At 41.9% G+C, this 21,459-nt stretch overlaps 1 protein-coding gene across 4 annotated transcripts in view; it reads left to right on the top strand.

The window, feature by feature from the left end:
* The window catches only part of MYOF (myoferlin), a 148,379-nt gene that overhangs the window by 56,429 nt on the left and 70,491 nt on the right, over positions 1-21,459 (top strand). For 2 of the 4 annotated variants that reach the window (XM_045853994.1, XM_045853996.1), the window contains exons 6-19: positions 469-635; positions 1,305-1,433; positions 4,473-4,535; positions 4,620-4,670; positions 6,021-6,051; positions 6,769-6,884; positions 7,553-7,679; positions 9,170-9,273; positions 11,277-11,345; positions 11,445-11,488; positions 14,743-14,825; positions 16,848-16,886; positions 19,004-19,128; positions 20,515-20,631. In XM_045853994.1, the coding sequence (XP_045709950.1) occupies positions 469-635; positions 1,305-1,433; positions 4,473-4,535; positions 4,620-4,670; positions 6,021-6,051; positions 6,769-6,884; positions 7,553-7,679; positions 9,170-9,273; positions 11,277-11,345; positions 11,445-11,488; positions 14,743-14,825; positions 16,848-16,886; positions 19,004-19,128; positions 20,515-20,631 (1,265 nt within the window). The remainder of the gene's footprint in view (positions 1-468; positions 636-1,304; positions 1,434-4,472; positions 4,536-4,619; positions 4,671-6,020; positions 6,052-6,768; positions 6,885-7,552; positions 7,680-9,169; positions 9,274-11,276; positions 11,346-11,444; positions 11,489-14,742; positions 14,826-16,847; positions 16,887-19,003; positions 19,129-20,514; positions 20,632-21,459) is intronic. The other 2 variants (XM_045853995.1, XM_045853997.1) reach the window with 1 other exon arrangement.

The raw sequence follows: 21,459 nt of genomic DNA, 5'->3' as shown, positions 1-21,459 counted from the left end.
AGGAGGCTCATTCAGAAAGGAGATGGTACAGACCTCAGGAGCACCTCTTGAGAGAAGAGACCTGCGGTGGCAAGGGTGGAGTTGAAGCCTCCTCTGCAAGGCTCCACTTTCCCACGGTGTGCCCTCCTTCCTCCGTCCTCACTGCAGAAAGCCCCCTTGATGCCAGGCTGGGCACCTAGATCAGAACTGGGTGATGTCTGCCTGGTTCTGACTGAGCCATTTTGTCCTCTCCTGTGGCCTCTGGCGCTCTCCTCACTTTGAAGACAGCCTACATAAGTGCCCTAATGCACCACAAATACATCTTCCTAAAGAATCATTATCTGAGTCAAAACAGGCCCAAGTCAGGAAGCATCTCCTTCACCTGACACCTCAGGAACACTGAAAACTCTCTGTGTCCAGGAAACCAAAGTGTTCGGACATTCACAGAGGGAGGGCCATCTCTGACTGGGTTCCTTTTGGGTGTTTTAGGAGAAGAGGAGGAAGATGGAGATGAGGAAGATGGCTTGGACAGAATGGTCAGAGGCCCTGGTCCCAAGGCCCCAGGTGGGATGATGTCGGAAGCTCAGCTTGCCCGGAGACTCACAAAAGGGAAGAACACCCGGAGGATGCTGTCCAACAAGCCACAGGACTTCCAAGTAGGAAGAGCCCATGTGCCCCATATCCTTGTCTTACTACCATGTTGTTCAGCTTCTGGCAGTTACAGTGATGTCAGGAAGGACTTATTCCTATTGGCAGTGGCTCAATTAGTAAAAATAGGACATCAGGTCATAAGCCCAATAAGAAGAGCTCTCCATCTTTCTTCTGCGTGGAGGAATAGATGTCAAGCTAGATGAGGCTCTTCAGAGAAATAAAACCATCCCCTTCCTTCCCTTTGGTGGCAGGAAAGAGCTAATTGAATAACAGAAGCATAGGCATTGAGTTTTCATAGCTCTGGGCACTGCCTTAGTCTCAGAGATGGCTATGGAGTGAGTTAGTACATCCCAGGGCTCAGGAAGACCAGAAAAGAGGCTGGGGTCTGAGCAGTGGCCTCAGCCCTGCCTGCCCTTTTTCCAGGCCAGGTCTCGACTATTTCAACCCCAATCTTGCTGTTGGTTTCCGCAGCCCACCTCCAGTCCCCTCTCTGAGCACAGGTGGCTGCACCAATCTGTTAGGACCAGTACATTGCAAAGCTACCCTGGCCGGGTTTCCACCATCCTGCTGGGTTTCCACCATCCTCACAGTGAACGAGCTGAGGGAACACCTGAGGGTTCTCTTACATTGTGTGCTGGGAAAAGATCTGTAACACCACCCCTCTGTGCTTGCAGATCCGGGTCCGAGTGATCGAGGGTCGGCAGTTAAGTGGCAACAACATAAAACCTGTAGTCAAAGTCCACATCTGTGGCCAGACACACCGAACGAGAATCAAGCGAGGAAACAATCCATTTTTTGATGAGGTAAATGGGATTGGCGAGTCTGTTCTATTTATATGCACTCTCTTGCTTTCTACCCACCTCTCCAGTGCCCCATGTGGGAGGGGAGCACGGGTACAAACTCAACTGGTAAAGACAATACAATGTTCCAGTGTTAAATGGAGGAACTGCTGGGTCTTGATATCACACGGCCTGCTTCCTCAGTGCTTCCCGGGGCTGCTGGGGTCTTTCTGGTAATTTTGCAACAACTTCCTGACAGAGCCCTTCCTAATGGGTCTTTGTGCCCCTGTGATGGAGTGCATGATGTTGCCTACCTCTGCCTTTGTTCGGTCTTTCTAATTAGCAGGATGATCTGAGGAAGGACTCTGTGTGACTAAGTAACCTCACTTTTTAACGGTGTCAAAACTTACTGTGCTGCAAAAATAATACATGCTAAAGGAAAGCAATTATGAATAAAAATGTTTTCCCCTCCCTATATTGACAATACATAGCCTGATTCTGTTGGCCTCTTCTGTAACACTCCTCAAAAATACTGAGCACATTTCTCAAAAATACTGAATATCTTGACAGTCCTGTCAAAGGCCACAAAACTCCACAGTTAGGACTGTGAGGAGAAATGGTAAGTCTGGGGAATTCTCGGAGTCCGGACTTGCTCTACTGAGGAGATGCATTTGTGAGATTCCCCCGGTCTGCATCTCATGCTTTGTTCTCTGCACCCAGGCCTTTCCTACTATAGCTTCTTTTGTTTTCCTTTATATATATATATATATATATATATATATATATATATATATATATTTATATATATTTGCTCTATAATTTATAATGAAATTTTCTTTTTTCTTTTTTTATTGTTGTTCAAGTACAGTTGTCTCCATTTTCCTCCTACCACTCCCTGACCCCCACCACCCTCACCTCCCACCCTCGATCGTTTTCTTATCTCAGTTCCTCTTAGTTCCCTACAGTTTCTAATTCCAGCCCCAGTTCCTGCTTTGGGTTTTTTTCCCTACTTATGTTCACAAAAGAACTGGTTTCTTCTGTTTGGTGTTCCTGTTTCTTCCCCTTTGTTCAAGCTGCCCCCAGCTTCCCAGAAGGCCTCATTTCCTTCTCACCTCTAACTTCTCCTTAGATGACTTATCAGCGTGCAGATAAGGAGTGTCAGAGTTAATTTAAGAGGTGGGTGGGTGGGTGGGCACTGGGATGGGGCCCTGAATGGACTTTGGGAAAGGCTGTGAGATTTCTGTTGGAGGATGAGCCTGGATGACAGGGAAGAAAGATACTGGATGCCGAAGACATGAAACCTGTCAATGCATTTAGGATGCAGGATAGATATATACTCAGCTACATTCTCAGGAACCCAGCAAGAATCATCACCTCAGAATTTTTCCAACTTAATGATTTTCTTCTTATTTTTTTTTGAGGTTAGATCTCTTGGCAAAAGGGAAGAGTCAAATAATTGAATCAATTCATAAATCAAGAAAAGAACATTATTAAAACATCTCTAGTTTAAAAACAGCTTCATAACTGAGTGATTAAATGTGGTATCACCAATAATGAGGCAAACTTACATGTGTCCTGGTGTGATCTAAGGGAAGTACTCAACACCACCTGTGTCTTTTCTTATCCAATGGTCCACGTGAATCTGACAGTGAGGAAATACCCACCCAAATCCAGATTGTGGGATGGTCTCCAAAACGGCCAGTCATGACTGAAGAAAACAAACAATAAAAATAGGCAGGAGTTCTGGTCTAGGCAGAGGGAGACTAACGAGACAAAACAACCAAATGCAACGTGTGATCCTTGAGTGGTTCCCAGATTTAAAAAAAAAAAAACTTTTTTCATGGAAGGGGGCGGGAAAGGCAGAAAACTGTACTTGAACAACAATTTTAAAAAAGGTTAAAAAAAACCCCAAACAACTTATTTCAGCCCCTGTGGGGTAGCTCAGTTGGTTAGAGCATGGTCTGATATGCCAAGGTTGTATGTTCGATGCCCGGTCAGTGCACATGCAAGAATCAACTAATGAATGCATAAATAAGTGGAACAATGAAGTGATGTTTCTCTCTCTTTCCCTCTCTCTCTAAAAAATTAACTAAAAAAACCTTTTTTCAGGACAGTTGTAGAAATTTGAAAATTGGCTATATGTTAGATGTAATTCGTGGTGTGATAACAGTATTGTGATTGTGTACAGAGATATCATTGCTCTCCGGAGATGCATGAGGATCTGTTTGAAGGAGTAAAGTGTTATGGTATCTAGAACTTTCAAATAATTCAGTTAAAAAAGGGGGGACATTTCACTAAATCTGAAATGTCCCAAAGTGGTAACAATTGGTGAACATAGGTGGAAGAAGGTGTTTATTTTATTTTTTTTTCAATTTTTTTTGTAGATTTGAAATATTTTTAAACAAAAAGTAGGAGAAAAAGTCTCAGTTTAAAAAAATGCTCCATCTTTCTCTCTTAGTAGTAAAGTTTAGTGGCACCTAAAACTGGTTTTACGGTACAACCTCGAGGTACCCAATATTTATCTCCCAAGAATCAACCTTCTTAAACTTAGCCATTACTGTGAATTAAAACGTGGCCAATACTGACTCTGCTGAGGCATTAGCATTATCTAACGAGCAAAGTTGGCTTTGAAGGCGTTTTGTTAGAAAGAACAAGATTAGAGTCAGTAGACACAACTGATCGAGCTAAAAATTATAGAATTGAACTCAGTTTTCCAGGTCATGCCAGCTCTAAACCTATCATGTAACCTTAAATCTTTATTTAATTAAGCTAGTATATATCTGGTCCCAAAAGAACAATTTCATTTATTTAAATAAATACTATAGTTGTTACTTAACTATTTTTTCCTTTTTCCAACGTGCCGAGGTGAGTTTACCATGAAGCTCATAAAGCTTACGATTTGGGGACTTTTCTAAGGTCCTGCAATGTGCTCACATGATTAAATCTAATTTGGGGTTTGCGTGTTGTATTTTTGGGGAGGGTCCTCAGAATTCTAGTATCATACATACCAAACCTGAGTCCACTCCTGTTAATATTCAAACAATTTTCTCTTTGTTTTGACAGTTGTTTTTCTACAATGTCCATATAACCCCTTCTGAACTGATGGATGAGATCATCAGCATTCGGGTAAGGGGGCCCAGAGGAGGGAGGTCGTGCCCACAGTCTGCCAGACAAAGCCAATGATCTTTTCACCGCTCTTCTCTCTTCCAGGTTTATAATTCCCATTCTCTGAGGGCAGATTGTCTGATGGGGGAATTTAAGGTGGGTATCAGCTGTCAGTTTCATTCAACTTACATCAAAGATGGGCACTTTGATCAGGAGGGACCAGGTTCCTGGTCAGGTCTCAGGATGCCCTACTTGGTGACATCTCAATGTTGTATGTAAGGGGTTGATGCCATAATCCTTGCTGAGGGCTGGAATACCAGCAGGATATGAATGCCCCAGGAGCCAGAAACCAGCTGAGTATCCTTTGAGTCTATTCGACTTCCAAAGTACAATACTTAGCAGCACCTTAAAGCAAGATAACTTGAATCTGCCATGTTAGGACCCATCCCAGCACTCTGGCTGTGGGTGGAGGCTGATCCACTGCTACAAAGGGAAGGAGTGTTTTATGGCAAGAAATCCATCACACAGCTCCACTCACTAGTGGCCACAGGGCACCATCTACAAAGCCAGTTATTGGAAAGCTGGAGTATTGGCAAGCCAAACATTGGAACTAAGGACACAACCTTGGTGCCTTCCCAGCTATTCTGCATGGAATGGGCTACATCTTGAAGAAAGGAGCTTACAGGCATCAGAAGCCCTTGAGGATGATCTGGGTCAGGTAGACCTAGTTCATACCCTTTCTACCACTAAATAGCCACATGCCAACTTCTCTGATCCTTAGCTTCTTCATCCGTAAGATAGGGCCATTGTGGAGACTAACTGAGACAGAATCTATAGCATCTAGCACAGCACCTGGCACATTAATGTGTCCAATCAATGATTATATTAATATTAGTTGGAGAAGTGTATTGCATAGGCAGTTGGACCAGGTGACCTCCTGGGACTACCAGTTCAAGTTTGCCTGGGACTGAGGGGTTTCACACAATGAAACTTTCTGTGCTACCAGGAAGGTCCCAAGCAAACAGGGATCCACTGGTTACCCTACCTCATGGGTGACAAACACAAGGCCCACGGGCCAAATCCAGCCCTCCACCTTGTTTTATCCGGCCCGGTACCTTGTTTCTGCCCGGCAGCAGCACAGAGCTCTCACTTAACTCTTATGGAGTAGTTACATTTATACAGTCCTAAAATTATGTTCAGCCCTTTGAAGGCAACCGCAAGGCTGATGTGGCCGCTGGTGAAAATGAGTTTGACACCTGTCACTTGATCCCTTACGGCTCTAAGACTAGCCAGTTCATTCAAAATGATGAAGTTCTTCTATTGTACGTGTCTCACATCAGGCAAAACACTGGGAATACAGAGAGGGTAGAATGGAAATGTTGAGTCCCAAAGAAATTTTAGTTTGGTCAGGAGCATCATATTTAAATTTAATAATGATAGTTTCTTTGAAGTAGCTATACTGATTTTAAAATCTATTGAAACTCCTTTAATTAATTTTTTTCCCAGATTGATGTTGGATTCGTTTATGATGAACCTGGTAAGTAATGTTCTTTCTATGAACTTGATTCTGGGAATCAAGAAAACTTGGAAGATTGAGGAATCAAAAATATTTTTTTCTTGATTGAGAAGGGGGAAGAATACTTAGCAAGAATGAATAATAGTAGCTTAGTATAGATATAATTTAAAAAATTTTTTACTTATATATTTTTTAGAGAGAGGGTAAGGGAGGGAGAAAAAGAGGGAGAGCAACACTAATGTAAGAGAGACACATCAACTGGCTGCCTCTCACACGCCCCCAACTGGGGACCTGGGCTACAAGTACCAGGCATGTGCCCCAGCCAGGCATGTGCCCCAACCAGAAATTGAACTGGCAATCTTTTGGTTTGCAGGCCGGCACTCAATCCACTGAGCCACACCCTCCAGGGCATAGATTTCATTTTTTTAATCTAATGATATCTTAACATTCACAAATATGTAATTTCTCTGTTTTGTGCAGTAATTTTGACCTTATCAAGATCAAATTATAAAACCTATTAATAGAGCTTAGAGAGTCTTGTCTGGTTCACATGAGGGCAGGATGGGGGTGGAGGCAGTGTGAAGTGGAAGACATTAATAGAGACATTTGTCTGGGGTAGTTGGCATGTCATGATGGCACTTTAGAGGAAATGTTTGTTTATCTTACAGCAGATGGAATTGCAGACTTGTCAGCTTCTCTTTAAAGTGTCCTTGTCCTTTTACTCCTTTTTTATTTTAGGTCACGCAGTCGTGAGAAAATGGCTTCTTCTCAATGACCCTGAAGACACCAGCTCGGGTGCCAAAGGTTACATGAAAGTCAGCATGTTTGTCCTGGGAACCGGAGATGAGCCTCCTGTGAGTCCCTACATTTCCTACCATTTACATTTTTTTTTTTTTTTTTTCACAAAAACCAGGACTAGGGTTGAGTAATTGGGCATCAGGACTGAGAAATGGAGCACAGCTTCTAATTAATAACCCCAAACTGCCAATTTCTCCTATTTTCCAAAAGCTCTTGTTGTCTTCATTGCAGAATTATTTTCTAGCTCACTGAGACACCTTCCTGGTGTTTCTGAATGTAGTTTTCAATCCATATGAATATGTATGTGTTTTTTAAGACTTTTTTTGCATGATTTTATCTATAGAGCATGGCTCTCTTGCAGAATCAGACATTGCTTTTCGAAATGACAGTTGTCCTTCTAAGAAACTGGGTAGCAAAGCCAGGACTAGTGGACCAGTGAGAGGCCAGAGAGGAATTGGGAGAATTTCAGGGTGTCTCCCTTGTTTACTATTTAGTGTTTGTAAAATTACAGAACACATTATTTGCTCATGGTGTATTGATTGAAGACACATGCACATTGATTTTGTAGAGCAGTTTTCTTGAACTGATGGCTGAACTCTGAGGCCTGAAACAGGAAATCCTAATGGAAACGGCTCTGACCAGTGTGGTTTTAGCAGCATCAGTCTGGGTTCTTAGAAGCACTGGTTTTCTGTGTGTGTAACTTGCTATTGTGTGTCCCCAACAGCCTGAGAAACAAGACTATGACAATGACAGTGATGATGTGGAGAGCAATTTGTTACTCCCTGCTGGCATCGCCCTCCGGTGGGTGACCTTCATGCTGAAAATCTACCGAGCAGAGGACATCCCCCAGAGTACGTGCTGACCTCACCCTGCCCCAGGGTGATAGGTTATTTGTGTGATTAGATATGTTGTCTAAAATCAAACTCCGAATAGGAGTTGGTGCTCCCTATCATATGTTTTTATTTTCTTTCTAGAAGGCCTTCATGAGTTTATTTTCATTCATTCTGGTCCCACTGCAGGCTACCTGAGCTGGTTCATGAGGTGGCCAGTTGGTCACCAATACCTGGTTTTTGTTGAGCCTTTTGGCCCTTCCGCTCCATCCCTTCTTTCACCAATGTTGCATACTTTCTCTTTGTTCTAGAGAATACCGAAGAGAGCTTGGAAGCCAGCACTTCCAACTCCTTTCATCCCAAAGGAAAATGTGAAATTTTATAGACAAATAAATGTGTTGGCTATTGGGTTATTAAAAATGGCTGAGCAAAGGGCAGTTAAGCACCAATAACTAAAAGTTTGTCATTATTGTATTATGAGATTATGTGTATGAAGAGATTAGATGCCTTTAAGATTCACAGAGACTAGTCCAGTTAGTCCTCTGTCAGTGCCCAGGACCCAGCATCCTGTCTGCCTGGCCCGCCTGTGTGCCTCCTGCTGGACCCTGGGACAAAGGTCTCCTCTCCAAGTCCCCAGGGAGCAGGACCCACTGCTCAGGCCATGGATGTCTTCAGGATTGGCTCCTTTTGCTGGGGGCACCCCTCCCTGTTTAAAGACCCTAAAATGCCTTCTTATACCAGCTTTTCCTCAGAAGTATCTAAAATGAAGTAAATAAATTAAAGCTTACATCAAAATTCCTACCTGTTTAGTTGATTTCTATCCACTTTTAAATTTGTTAAAACAGCAACCTGCTGTTCATAATTAAATAAATGTGCTATGATTGTCAAATTTTTATGAATTTCTCTGAAAAACTCAGACTAGGACTATATTGTTTTTGACCTAAATTACCTTTTCCAATTGAATCCAGGCCTGAGTCTAAGAATTGTCTCTTAGTCTCTGAATGAACTTTTTATTTCTACTTTTTCCTCAATAAATGATTGATTCTCAACATAATTTTTCAGTGTAATTTTCAAGGTGCTCCTATTGGTTTTAAAAGTCTGTCAGGGAAAAAAACATTTTCTCTCTCAACTGAGACACAGAGGATTTCTGCAATACAATGCTACTTCTCTTTAAAGATTTTATTTATTTGTTATTTTTAGAGAGAGGGGAAGGGAGGGAGAAAGAGAGGGAGTGAAACATCAATGTATGGTTGCCTCTAGCACACCCCATACTAGGGACATGGCCTGCAGCCCAAGCATGTCCTCTGACTGGGAATCGAACTGGTGATGCTTTGATTCTCAGGCCCGCGCTTGTCCTCTGAGCTACACCAGCCAGGGCTCAATGCTACTTTTGAGAATAATTTTTGTGACACCTGTGTTCATGCACAGGAGAACATTTTTAATTTTGTTGAGTGATTTCTATTTTAAGAGAATTAGATTTAATTTCTGCTATGTGACATGTTACTTTCCAGTGGATGATGCCTTCTCTCAGACGATAAAGGAAATATTTGGAGGCAACGCAGATAAGAAGAACCTAGTGGATCCCTTTGTAGAAGTTTCCTTTGCCGGAAAAAAGGTTTGTACATGATCTAAATGCGGATGCCTCTAGAAATAAACAATAAACCACCGTGCTTTCCTGGGAGTGAATTTCTGTACTTCTTTGTCGAAGTGGCCCCCTGATGACCAGGCACTCTGCAGGAAAACAGATTATCTGGGTCTGAACATGCCAGACTTCTCCCCAGGTTCATTTTAGAGTGGAAAGTATGCAGGGCTCAAATTGGAAAATTCAATCTTTTGAAAAATTAAACAGCGAAAGCTAACACTGAATTATTTGGATTATTTCCTAGGTCCAAGATTATCTTAATCTTAGGCATGCTCCCTAGCCAGCAGGCATACTCCCCGGTGAGTGTCCTAGAGTCTAGCCCCTCAGTGCCCAGCTGCTCACTCTTGTCACGTGTCTCCCCTCCCACTCCCCAGGGAGCTGCTGGAGCTGGAGAGTCAGGCAGGGAAGCCCCATCCTGGCCCTCTGGGAAAAGCTGGGGGACTCTTGGTATAGGAACACCTATAAACAACACTTGTACCTATAGAGATGGTCTGAGAGTTGAGAGTGGGATTCCTTAGGAGCAGAACACCCCACCATGGACAAATGCAGACATGAAAAACTAGTATCTTCTATATAGTCGAGCCATTTATTTATGAAAGAGATTTGGCAAATGACACACATGTGGACTGAGTGTTGTTTCCTAGGAGAGTCAATGGAGAGCAGCGGAAAAGCCGTGAGTTCTGGAGTGAGATGAGGCCTGATTTGAATTCGGATTTCACCCCACTCCTTAGGCAGTTAAGGCAAATGCTTTAACCCCTTAGTCTCAATTTTCTGAAATATAAATTGGGATAATAATAATCTCATGGCAGTGTTGAAAGGGTTCATCAATTCAAGAAGTAATTATTGGGAGCCTATTTAATATCAGATTACTGTCCCATGTGCTGGGATATAGAATTGAGGAAGACAGGCAGCCATTGCTCTCGTGGAGCTGGCTTTGTAATAGAAGAACAGCAGGAAACAAGCTAACAAGTAATTGAATTATTTCAGGTACCGCTAAGTACGACACAGAAGATAAGGCAGGGAACAAGAAGTGACTGGCATGGGAAGTTGAAGGGGTATTTAGCTAGGATATCATGGGGACACCTTTGAGGAAGTGACATTTGAGCAGAGGCCGGGATGATGCAGAGACCTGGGGTGGTCATGTGGGGGATGGGGCAGGGGAGCTTCCAGACAGAGGAATAGCTGATGTGAAGGCCCCATGGAGGAGACACGTCTGCATCCAGGTGGCTGGAGTGGAGGGAGCGAAGGAGAAAACATAGAGGTGAAGTCAGAGAGATGTGGGGGGGGGGGTGGGGTGGGGGTGGGGTCGAGGGTTGCGGAGTAGCCAGAGGAAAGATCTGGACTTTATTCTAAGTGTACCTGGGGAGCTACCCAGCAGAGTGACCTGAATGTGAAGAGGCAGGAGAGGAAGCGAAGATCCAGATAGGAGCCAACTACAGGCTCCTGGGGGAGATCAGGATCCACCAGGAAGATAAGGGTGGCTGGACTTACTCATGGATTGGAGGAAGTATGTGATGGGGGAGGAGAGAGAGAGAGAGAGAGAGGGAGAGGGAGAGAGGGAGAGCACGAGCTGACTTTGTTGTAATCCTGGTGGATGATGACAGAAAGCCTGGGAGAGGGGTTAGTGGGCAGGATCAAAAGACCCGTTTGGACGTGCTAATGAAGAGATGCTTATACTAGGCACTTATGTAATAAATGCCCTATACTATAGACATTAATCTTGGCACTATTACACTAGCACAATGTCAGAAGTCTGGCAATTGAAAACACTTTTAGTGCATAGAAGAAGCAAAGATCATTATTAAATCCATGTCGTATTTCACCAAATCATTATCAAGAAAAATAAACTTTAACCAGGTTACTAAGTATATAAGGTATAAGTAAACTGCCAAAGTCATAATCCATCATGCGTATATTGTAAACTTTTAGAAATCAGAAGCTTGAATACCTACTGCTTTGCTTTGATGATTTTACAGGTTTGCACAAATATAATCGAGAAAAATGCAAACCCTGAGTGGAATCAAGTTGTCAATCTTCAGATCAAGGTTTGACTTTCTTTTCTTTCAGAAAAAGTAAGAGTATTTTCTTTAGTAGTTACTGTATAAATTGAGAAATAACTACTTTTTTCTATTTTATTTTAACAGTTTCCATCAGTGTGTGAAAAAATAAAACTAACAGTGTATGACTGGTGAGTTAAAAAATGGACTTGTGTTTAATTTAAAATTAAAGAATTAAATGTTTGGATATTAAGGAACATTACTCCAGATCACCTAACTCTTACATTTTGGTACATTTTCTTTTCTGCCAGAGGGAAGGAATAAACTGTTCTTGGAATTGGATGCTTTCTTTTAAACATAATAATAGTGTTGTTGCATAAAAGTTTTAAATATCTTAGTTCAACTGCTTGTAAACAAAGGAGGAATAAATTATCTGAAAATGCCCCAGGATAAGGAATTTAATACCATTAGGCTGTCCAAAATAAGCCTCAGAAATGGAGTAAACCATTTCTTGGGAAGAACCATTTCTTGCACTAAAACATTTTATTATTGTTGTTAGAAAGGAAAAATGGACACAGCTACCTATTTCAATGCAGGAAATTATTTGAAAGGTTCTGATGGAATTTTTACTAGACCACTCTCCATTCTTGGGTACGTTCTAGTTTGATGGGGCATTCAGTTGCAGCCTTTCGCTCCCTGTGAGTGGAAGTGGCGAATATCATCATCATCATCATCATCATCATCATCATCATCATCATCATCATCATGTGTTTATTACATTGGCTACTGTTTTTTGAGCACTACCAATTGTCAGGTGCTGTACCTCATGCCTTACCTACCTCATTCCAGTTAGTCTTTAGAGTAACCCTATTGAATAGGGACTTCTATTGTTAGTTTATTTTCCAGATGGAGACACTAAAGCTCAGAGAGGGCAGGTAACTTGCCCACAGTCGCTCAGATAGTTCCTCAGTTGGGCCTCCTACTGTCTGGCCTTAGTTTTTCCGTTAGCCAAATGTATTTGACTTTCATGTTAATATACTCTTGGTACTATGGCAACAAGGCAGTTTGGGAGGAGGAAAGTAGGCTTTGTTTTGTTCAGTTAATTAATTTATTCAGTTGAGATCCATGAAAGAATCCGAGGACAAAATGTCCTTTCCAGTGAGTGTGAGCTAGTTTTAAGGCACTTATGGCCTCAGGTGACATTTTGAAGATACTTCAGGAGCCCTGGGAGCCCTCAGGAGTGTGGGTTTGAACCCTGCATAGCTCAGGTGACCATCAGGCTCCAGGCTCTGCTGTGGGCTTACTGCTGACGGAGCCATCTCAGAGTTGCCTGTGATCACTGTGAATGTAGGGTTTGTCTTGACCTAGCCTGCCCTCGCCAAAGCAACAGTGCAGGTTAGGATGCCCAGAGGGACCCTGTTTAACTGGGGGACACTTGGATCCCGATCTTAGGTTTCATACCCTGTAGGATGTTTGCACAATACCTGAGTGAAAGCAAAGGATTCTTTAAATTTAACACTTCTGGATGGAGAGAAAAATACAAGTTCTCATGCCAACTGTGTTTAGCCACTTTCTATAACCTAATATTATTATATACTATGTATTATATTATGTATAATATACAGAATGAGGCAAAAGTAGGTTTGTGAAACACAGAGTTTATTCTTGTGGTATTATTTATTATTGCATTTCCTTCATATGAATAACTGTTAACCTATGTTTGCCTGATCTTGTTTATCACATATGATATTACTATAATATATAATATCATACTATAGTATAATATTTCCTCCCTACCATGGGGTCCTAAACTTCAGGGTGGGTGTGCTACTAGACAAAATAAAGAAGAGGAGGGGTTAAATAGAGAGGATGTTATAAATATAAACCTTATTTTTTATACCTACTGTGTGTCCAGCCAGAGACTCATGAGTTGGGCTCCCAGAGTAAGGTACCCACAAAATACACACAAAGTTATACTTAGAGTGGGCAAATTTGACCGTACCATATAGATAACAAGATTCAGGTTCCAGGCAAGCAACTGTAGTCAGAAAAAAAAGCATCGATCACACAGTCGTGCTCAATAAATTTTGAATTGAATTGAAAAGGACCCTTAGATGTAGCCCGTTGTAGTTATTAAACCACCATGGTATTGAATAATTACTATGAACATGATAAAATATGTACTTACTCTATGTAGTATGATTATATTATACTCATTTGTAATGTGCCTGTAATTGATTCATTCATTTTATGACAATAGTATTGAATGTGCCCACAGGCATATCTCATAACCTCTTTTAAAATCTCAGTGTCCAGAACCGAAATTAGTTGTCAGACTAGATCAGTGTTTCTTAAGGGATGTTTGGATGACCATCTGTGTCAGAATCAGTTAGGAAATATATTGCGTTGGCCAAAAAGTTTATTTAGTTTTTTCCTTACGATGGTTCTAGTAGTGCTTAGTTGTCTAACTTTATTTGAAGCAATTTTGTGAGATTGTATTGTGACAGCTGTCATATCATTGTGCATTTAAAAAAACTTATAAAAATTTATGAATTTTGGGTAGCCATTTTAATATTGAAGACAAGAAAATATGCAACATTTTCAATGTGTTATCCTTTATTATTTTAGAGGTAACAACACAACTGAAATGCAAAAAAGATTTGTGCAGTGTATGGAGAAGGAGCTGTGACTGATGGAACTTGTTAAAAGTGGTTTGCGAAGTTTCTTGGTAGTGTTGACATTTTGGCCAAATAATTCTTTGCTGTGGGGCTGTCTTATGCATTGGAAGATGTTTAGCAGCACCCCTAACCCCTCTAACCTATACCCACTAGGAAGCCAATAGCAGGAGATAGCCAACATACTCAAAATATCCAAATCAATAAAGTTATTGGTACCCTGACTGGTATAGCTCAGTGGATTGAGCATGGGCTGCGAACTAAAGAGTTGCTAGTTCGATTCCCAGTCAGGGCACATGCCTGGGTTGCAGGCCAGGTCTCCAGTGGGGGGCTACATGAGAGGCAACCACACATTGATGTTTCTCTCCCTCTCTTTTTCCCTCCCTCTCTCTATAAAAATAAATAAAATATTTTAATATATATATTAGATATATATATATATATAATACATTTATATAATAAAGTTATTGGTGAAAATGAAAAATGTGTCTTTTACAGAAAAACTACATGGACTTTTGGCCAACCCAACACTTGTTATATATGCAGATTTGTCCTTGCCCCTTACTTTTAGTGGATCCAAAGCTTGGATAGGAGATGAGAATGGAGGGGTTTCCAAGTGATTTTTTAATTTTAAGTGCAGTAAAGCTTGAGGCCCACTGGACAGGATGATTTCTGAGGTTGAAGGTCTTTTCCAACTCTGTCTTACTATTGTTGAACTGAAGATACATCCTCATAGGTGGAGGCTATAAGATACCTGTTCTTTTACACAGGGATCGTCTTACCAAAAATGATGTCGTTGGAACAACGTATCTTCATCTCTCGAAAATTGCTGCCTCTGGTGGGGAAGTGGAAGGTAAGCCGCACAGCACAGCTGGAATAGGACAGGGTGCAGAACTTCTGGAGAAGGAATGAACTGGGGTAGCCACCTTGCAATGGACTTGGTTTCTTAAAAGCCAAATGTGAAGAGCCAGCTTAGTGAACCATTTCAGGGATGTTTTCATGATGACCAGCAAAACAACTAATTAGTAATTAGTAATTAAGGCAACTAACAGTTCAAAGATTTTAGCTTTCTTGATTCCATCAAACAATTCTTTCCCAATAACTGTTTTATAAATTTTTCAGTGTCAATGCAGAGAGTGCTTAACACTTTATTTTTTATAGCGGCATTGAAACAATTCCACCATAATACGCCCTTTCTTAATTGACTCCCTTGGCGGAAACAAGGAGGTCAAATGACAATGAACTATGTAATTTCTGCTCTCTAAGATAATGTGTATTTTTTTTTCATGCTAACAGCTATCAATAACCAATACACTTTTTATTGTTTTCCATACTGAGAACTAATTGCCTATATCTGGCATTATGGTTCTGTGCTTATGTCAAAGATTGTAATAGGGAATGAAGGAGAAAAATTAAGATTGTAAGAGAAAAAAATAATGAAATACATTAAAAATAGCATCTTATTTTTTGTTGCCTAAATAAAAATAATAATTGTTATAATGGCTAATAGATCAAGCATATTGAGTAAAGTGAAAGAATCTGAGACACGATCTTATCTTGGGAAACCTAAGATGCCTCTCATCCTCATCTTGTTAAAGAGAGGACTGTATTTTTTTTTTAAATATTGTTAAACCAAGCAATAGATAGCATGAATAAGAATCTGGAAGATAATAGAGATGTGGTGAAGAAGCTATAGAATTCCTCTCTCAAGAAGAAAAAAAAAGGCAATTAGAAATTCTGAAAAAAACAAAGAGCTGAACAAAGAAGGTGTAGTCCAATTATAATGTCATATGTGGCATTATATTAAGCAAATGGTGGAAGTTAAGAAAGAGATTTCATCTGAACATTGTCCACCAAGTGGCACAGGGGACTGTGCTGCTGGAACAGTAACAAAGGAAATGTAATTGCAACTCTCCTTTTCTCTGCAGAGAACATTTTTTTATGTGGTTGTTATTATGTAAGCACTATTAATTTTTTTATTAAGCCTATAATCAAAGTTCTAAACAGAATGTAACTTTCATTGCCCATTATGATATAAAAGTAAAAGTTCAGAAAGTAGAGATTAGAAGTGAAAGAAGGAAGAGCGGAGGGAAAACGTAGGTGGGTTTATAGCCTCTCCTTATCAAGTGAGGAATTCAAATATAAAGACTGAATGAAACCATTGGTTAGATAAAGATTGGTTAAAGACTAGATTAACTCTGTTAATTATTAAATTAATTTATTGTTAGCAAGAAGTTATAATAATTACCTAAAGATAATTATTCAAGAAATATTGAAACAAGCATTTTTCTTAGTGGTATGGTAGTAATAGCCATTCATCCATTAAAAACAGAAACTTACAGATTCACCCGCTGTCTCTGAGGTCTTTTCTCCTTGCAAGCCCTGCGGACCGTCTGTTACAGGGTCTCAAAAGGAGAGCAGGCAGCAGGCATCTCCCCAAAAGAAACAAATAATGAACGTAAAATACAGGCCTTTGCTTATGTGGCCTCAGACTGCATTAACTTATATTTTCTGGCATTGGTCCCAACTAAGCCAGACATAAGACAAGTAAATGTTTTATTAAAAACATGAAATGTTGGCACCATCACCAGGCCTTCTTTGAGGGTGAGAAGCTGACTCTTCTCAGACACCTGGTGGCCCTGGGACCGGAGAGATTGGGTTATTTCATGTAGTCACAAAGTATTGAGCCATTTTGCATTTAACCAGTGAGATTTGTGTAAATTACAGAAGGGTCTTGTGGCGTGGGTCTGAATTTGGGATTTTTCTGTTGTTGCTAAACCACTTACCTAGCACTGGGTTTGGTTCACATTATCAATGTCTCTTTTATAATGCTGTGTTTCTTTTGTTGTTAACCAATTGTATTTTCACTATGTAGATTTCTCATCTTCGGGATCTGGGGCTGCGCCATATACAGGTTTATGCTTTGTGATTTTGTTCTCTTCTAAATCTTCCTATTTACTATTGTCTTATTAAGATTTTATCAGTTGGTTGCCTTTAGAGCTTTTTTTTTTTACCTTGTGCTGTCCTAAAATAATGTTTGTGTTAGTGCTGTGTAGTTGTGCTGCATCACTCGACTTAAAACAAGCGTGCTAACCAGGAGTTGCTACATGTCTTGTGTTTTCACCTAGCTGCAAACCATCCTAGTTGGCTTCATTGTAAATAACTGTTTGTAAGATATAACTTTTTTGTTATTGTTTATATTCAATAGATTGAGATGGGGGCACTAAATCAATTGGTTGAAATGTATGAAATAACTTCCCCCCACTTTCAACATGGCTCTCTAGGTTGGAAGATACTGTTTTCCACTTTGTACCTTGAAGATCTTCCTCTTCCAAATATGAGGGATTGTAACCCGTGCTTTGGTTTTTCGCAGCTCTCGCCATTCTTTGCAAGTTTGCACAATACTTTCACACTTGACCATCACAGCTCTTTCAGGGAAGATGTTATTCCCCTAATAGATGAGGCTGCTGAGGTTTTGAGAGGTTTACCTTCTATCAAGCCCATGTGGCTCTTACATTTCCCCGTATTTACCCACTGTTGCGCGTGGGTCACCGGCTAGCAGTGACCACGGCACACTGTGGATGGCTCGACAATACGCGAGAAAAAACACACATGCACAGAGACAAACCAGTTTCTGTGGGGAAGTAGGGACAGAATGGCCACCCCCCCAGTGGGGAGCGCGCTGATTTACCGTCCATACCTGCTTTTATTAGGCTCATTTTGCATAATAACTCAGGTAACGTACAATACTCATTAGGGGAAGTAAGGAATATAGGAAACAAAGAACTCTGCCCGTCTATTGAGTTGGGAGTCAAAGAGCTGTAAGGCTGAGGAACAAACTAGCTTCCTCCTAAGACCCTCCTCATTCAACTGAGAGCATTCTTGAACAAAGAAGGTTTCACAGTAATTTACATGTTCTTTCTTAGGCCTGATCACCCCGGGAAATCCGCACTTCCCAGTACCGAGCTGTATTTCCCCGTCATTGTTTCAGGCTTAGGTGGAGCGCGGGAACTAAAGCCACCGAGAGATAAGGAGATTTTCTTCCGGACGCTGAGAACTCAGACTTTGTCAAAGCCGAGGAGTGAGGGTCCATCACCCCCCTTTTGCTGCAGCCCCCCAAGTCCTTCTTTTGGGGGGGGGGCCTCCCAAAAGTGATCGTGCCTGGCTTGGGTTGTTTCCCCCGTGGGGAATCTTACCCGTCTTTGGCTAACCGACCAAGCTTTTTTTGGGGGTTCAGCAGCAGAAACAGCATTACTGCCAGGGAGATAAGCTTTTTTCTCCTTGCCGGCTCACGGTTCCAAGGGCGTTCCCTTAGCTTTAGCCTAGGCGGGGGTCTCAGCTTCTAATACCAGTCAGGGCGGTTCCCAACAACCCACAATCTCCTTTGACCCCTGCTATTTTCTAACATTGCCCTAAGTGCCCTTCATTGGGGAGTGCTCTTGCTAAGACCAGATCGAGGAAATAAGGGCCATGTTGGTTATTCCTCAGAGACAGAATGTAGTGAATGGGGACTTCATGTTGCTTATGAATATCCTATGGTGTTATAACTATAGGCAGTTCATTGTTACATATACACATTTTAAGTCTCTTATATATTTTAACTTGAGACTAAATGACATTTTTGGGGGGACAAAGTTAATCTAATATACATCATTTAAGTGACTTTTCAAAATAATATAATTTTTACCCCAATTGCCAATGACATATTTAATATGGTGACAATTATAAACTTGCAAAAAATGTGAAGATCATCTTGAAAGGCTTTTTATTCTTTCATTTGAATAACATTATCTCTTTTTTTTAAGAATAACACATTTACTTGAACTGTCCCCAAATATTTCTAGTTTAATATTTTATAGCAGTAAGGCAAGGGAAGCATGGCCTGTCTCATAAGTGCCTGTGACTCCCACTAACACAACTAACTCACCACGCGGAGGAAGACAGTCTCACCCAGCTAACTAATAACTAATGTTTATTTCAGCAGATTAAGTGTTAAACAGCCTAAAATCTAATGACGATGTAATCTCTCAGCAAATACAGGAGAAACAGAGGTGGGCTTTATCCCCACATTTGGACCTTGTTACCTGAACCTTTACGGAAGCCCCAGAGAGTACACGGGATTCCCAGACCCCTATGATGAGCTAAATACTGGGAAGGTGAGTGTCTCAATTAAGGTTTGTTATTGATGAGCACCGTTGGTGAGATTCCTTCTTACGATTGTCGTACTTAAGTCTCATATTTAAGAGGCCTCCCCCCACACACAGACCTACCACGTAACTGATCAAGCATTGAAGGATAGAAATCTCACACTCCTCAAGTCTTAAAATACAGGAATAAGGCCCTGACTGGTGTGGCTCAGTGGGTTGGGCATTGATAATCCTGCAAACTGAAATGTTTCTGGTTCGATTCTGGTCAGGCGCCCAGTTGCCACCAGATGTGGGGCGTGCAAGAGGCAACCTGTTTTCTTCCCTTTCTTTCTCCCTCCCTTCTCCTCACTCTAAAAATAAATAAGTAAAATCTATTACAACAAGAATAGGAAAGGACCCTGGAGGTCATCTGATTTGGTCATTGCTGATGCCTAGCACGCCCATTCCCCTACTCCCACACTTAGAACAGGTGTCAATAATCAGCGCTGACTCTCTTTGCTAATAAGCAAATGTACTGCCTCAGAATTCTGTTCAATGCCTTGTGCTAAGAATTTACCAGATTTTTGGAGGTGACATGCCTGATGAAACTCTTTGCTACCTCTGATCTGGTCCAACCTCTTTATTCTGTATATGAGGACATGGAGGCCCAGAGATGGGAAGTGATCTTTCTAGTACATTAGAAGCTGAAGAATATCTTTTAGCTAGCTGCAAAAACCCAGAAAGGGACTGAGGTAGACAGAAAAAGCCCAAGAAGGAGGAAGGCAGAGGACTGGCTGTGGAGGTAGGAGATCTCCCTTCCTCACCAGAAGATTCTGTTGCCAATGCTGCTGGGTATGGTGGATGGGGGTGTGGGGGTGGGTACCTGATATTCATCCTCACACTCAGCTGCACCCAGAACATCTTCCTCCTTTACTTCCTGGACACTGCGAGGCTTGCAGTGGTTGCCAACATGGGGCAGCCTTTCTATTCTGTGAAGAGAAGAAAAGGAGCCAAGGTACTATAGATAAACACAGAGCTGCTCTGCTGACGTGGGGTGAGGGAGACCTGTGTCCCGTCCACTGTCAACCCCCAGCCTCCAGGAACCCCTCTGGATCTTTAAAAGCCTCTGACCTCCGGCGTGGTAAAATGTCTTTCAGTCCCGGCTCCCCTGGCTCTCTTTGGGGTGCCCCCTGAAGTCATTGGCTCTTGTTTCTGTAGATATCAAACCTAAATCCAGCTGAGAGAGTTACTGACTGGTTCATTTTGGACTGTGGAAGGGGAAACTTTTTGTAGTTGGATTAGCCGGGGTGGAGAGACCGTTCTTTTTGCTGCTGTTTGTGCCTGGAGGAATAATCTTGTGTCTCTTTTTGCTGCAGTTTGTGCCTGGAGGAATAATCTTGTGTCCTTTCCTTTCAGGGAGAAGGAGTTGCCTACAGAGGCAGAATCTTGGTGGAACTGAGCACTTTTCTTGAAAAGACACCACCAGATAAAAAGCTTCAACCCATTTCAAATGATGACCTGCTGGTTGTTGAGGTAAATGTTGGAGTGCGGATGATGCTTAGTACAGAAAAGGGTGATTTAGAGGATTGTTGGTGGGCTGGCTGGGTCTGGCCTGCATGAGCCAATCAGTGGGCCTGAAGGGGACGTCCAGGGACTGAAGAGTGAGCTGTGGCAGAGCTGGAGAGAGGCCTGAGTCACAGTGAGTGCCCTTCAGTGCCCTCTGATCTTTCTACAACAGCCCACGGGGGTCATGAGACTTGTTTCGTCACCAGGTGTTAGCCATGTTTAGTAAATAGAGCGAAGATGGCAAGTTGGGCAATTTTCTTTGATATACAGTTTCCTTGACTCTTAGTGGTCTATGTCATGTTGGCTCACAGCCACCTTCAAGAACTACAGTGTTACCTGCTACCCTTTATCCTGCTTGACAAAAATCACCCCTTCCCTAAATTCACTTCTGAAACTCCACCCTATACCAGCTCCATCTACAAAGTGCAGTGTGATGACCCAGAGTCCCAAGGCCCTAAAACGGAAGGAAGGAACGCCCATCCGTGTCCGATAGACTAATTTACATGCCTTAACTGTATAGCAGGCAGTTGTGCCCCAAGGCTCCTAAGGGGGTGGGGTGGCTAACAAAAGCTAAGCCTCCAGACTTCCCTAAGTGGTGTTGATTGTTCCTTTTTTCTTTGTACTCCGTGTGTCCTGAGGGCACGGGGGCAGTGGGAAAGAGCTGGGGGGAAGGGCAGAGTTCTCAGGTGCACTACTCCGGGATGCTTGCTCTGGGGCAGGTAAGCAGATGGTAGGGGTGCCCCTCTTGCAATCTGGACCTGCAAAGTGGTTCAGGGAGTGGCTCCATCTTGAGCA

The sequence above is a fragment of the Phyllostomus hastatus genome, unplaced genomic scaffold (assembly GCF_019186645.2).
Source record: "Phyllostomus hastatus isolate PE091 unplaced genomic scaffold, TTU_PhHast_1.1 phas_scaffold_1066, whole genome shotgun sequence".
NCBI lineage: Eukaryota > Metazoa > Chordata > Mammalia > Chiroptera > Phyllostomidae > Phyllostomus > Phyllostomus hastatus.
Note: the sequence above shows the minus strand (reverse complement) of the source record. Positions and strands in the feature narration are given on the sequence as shown.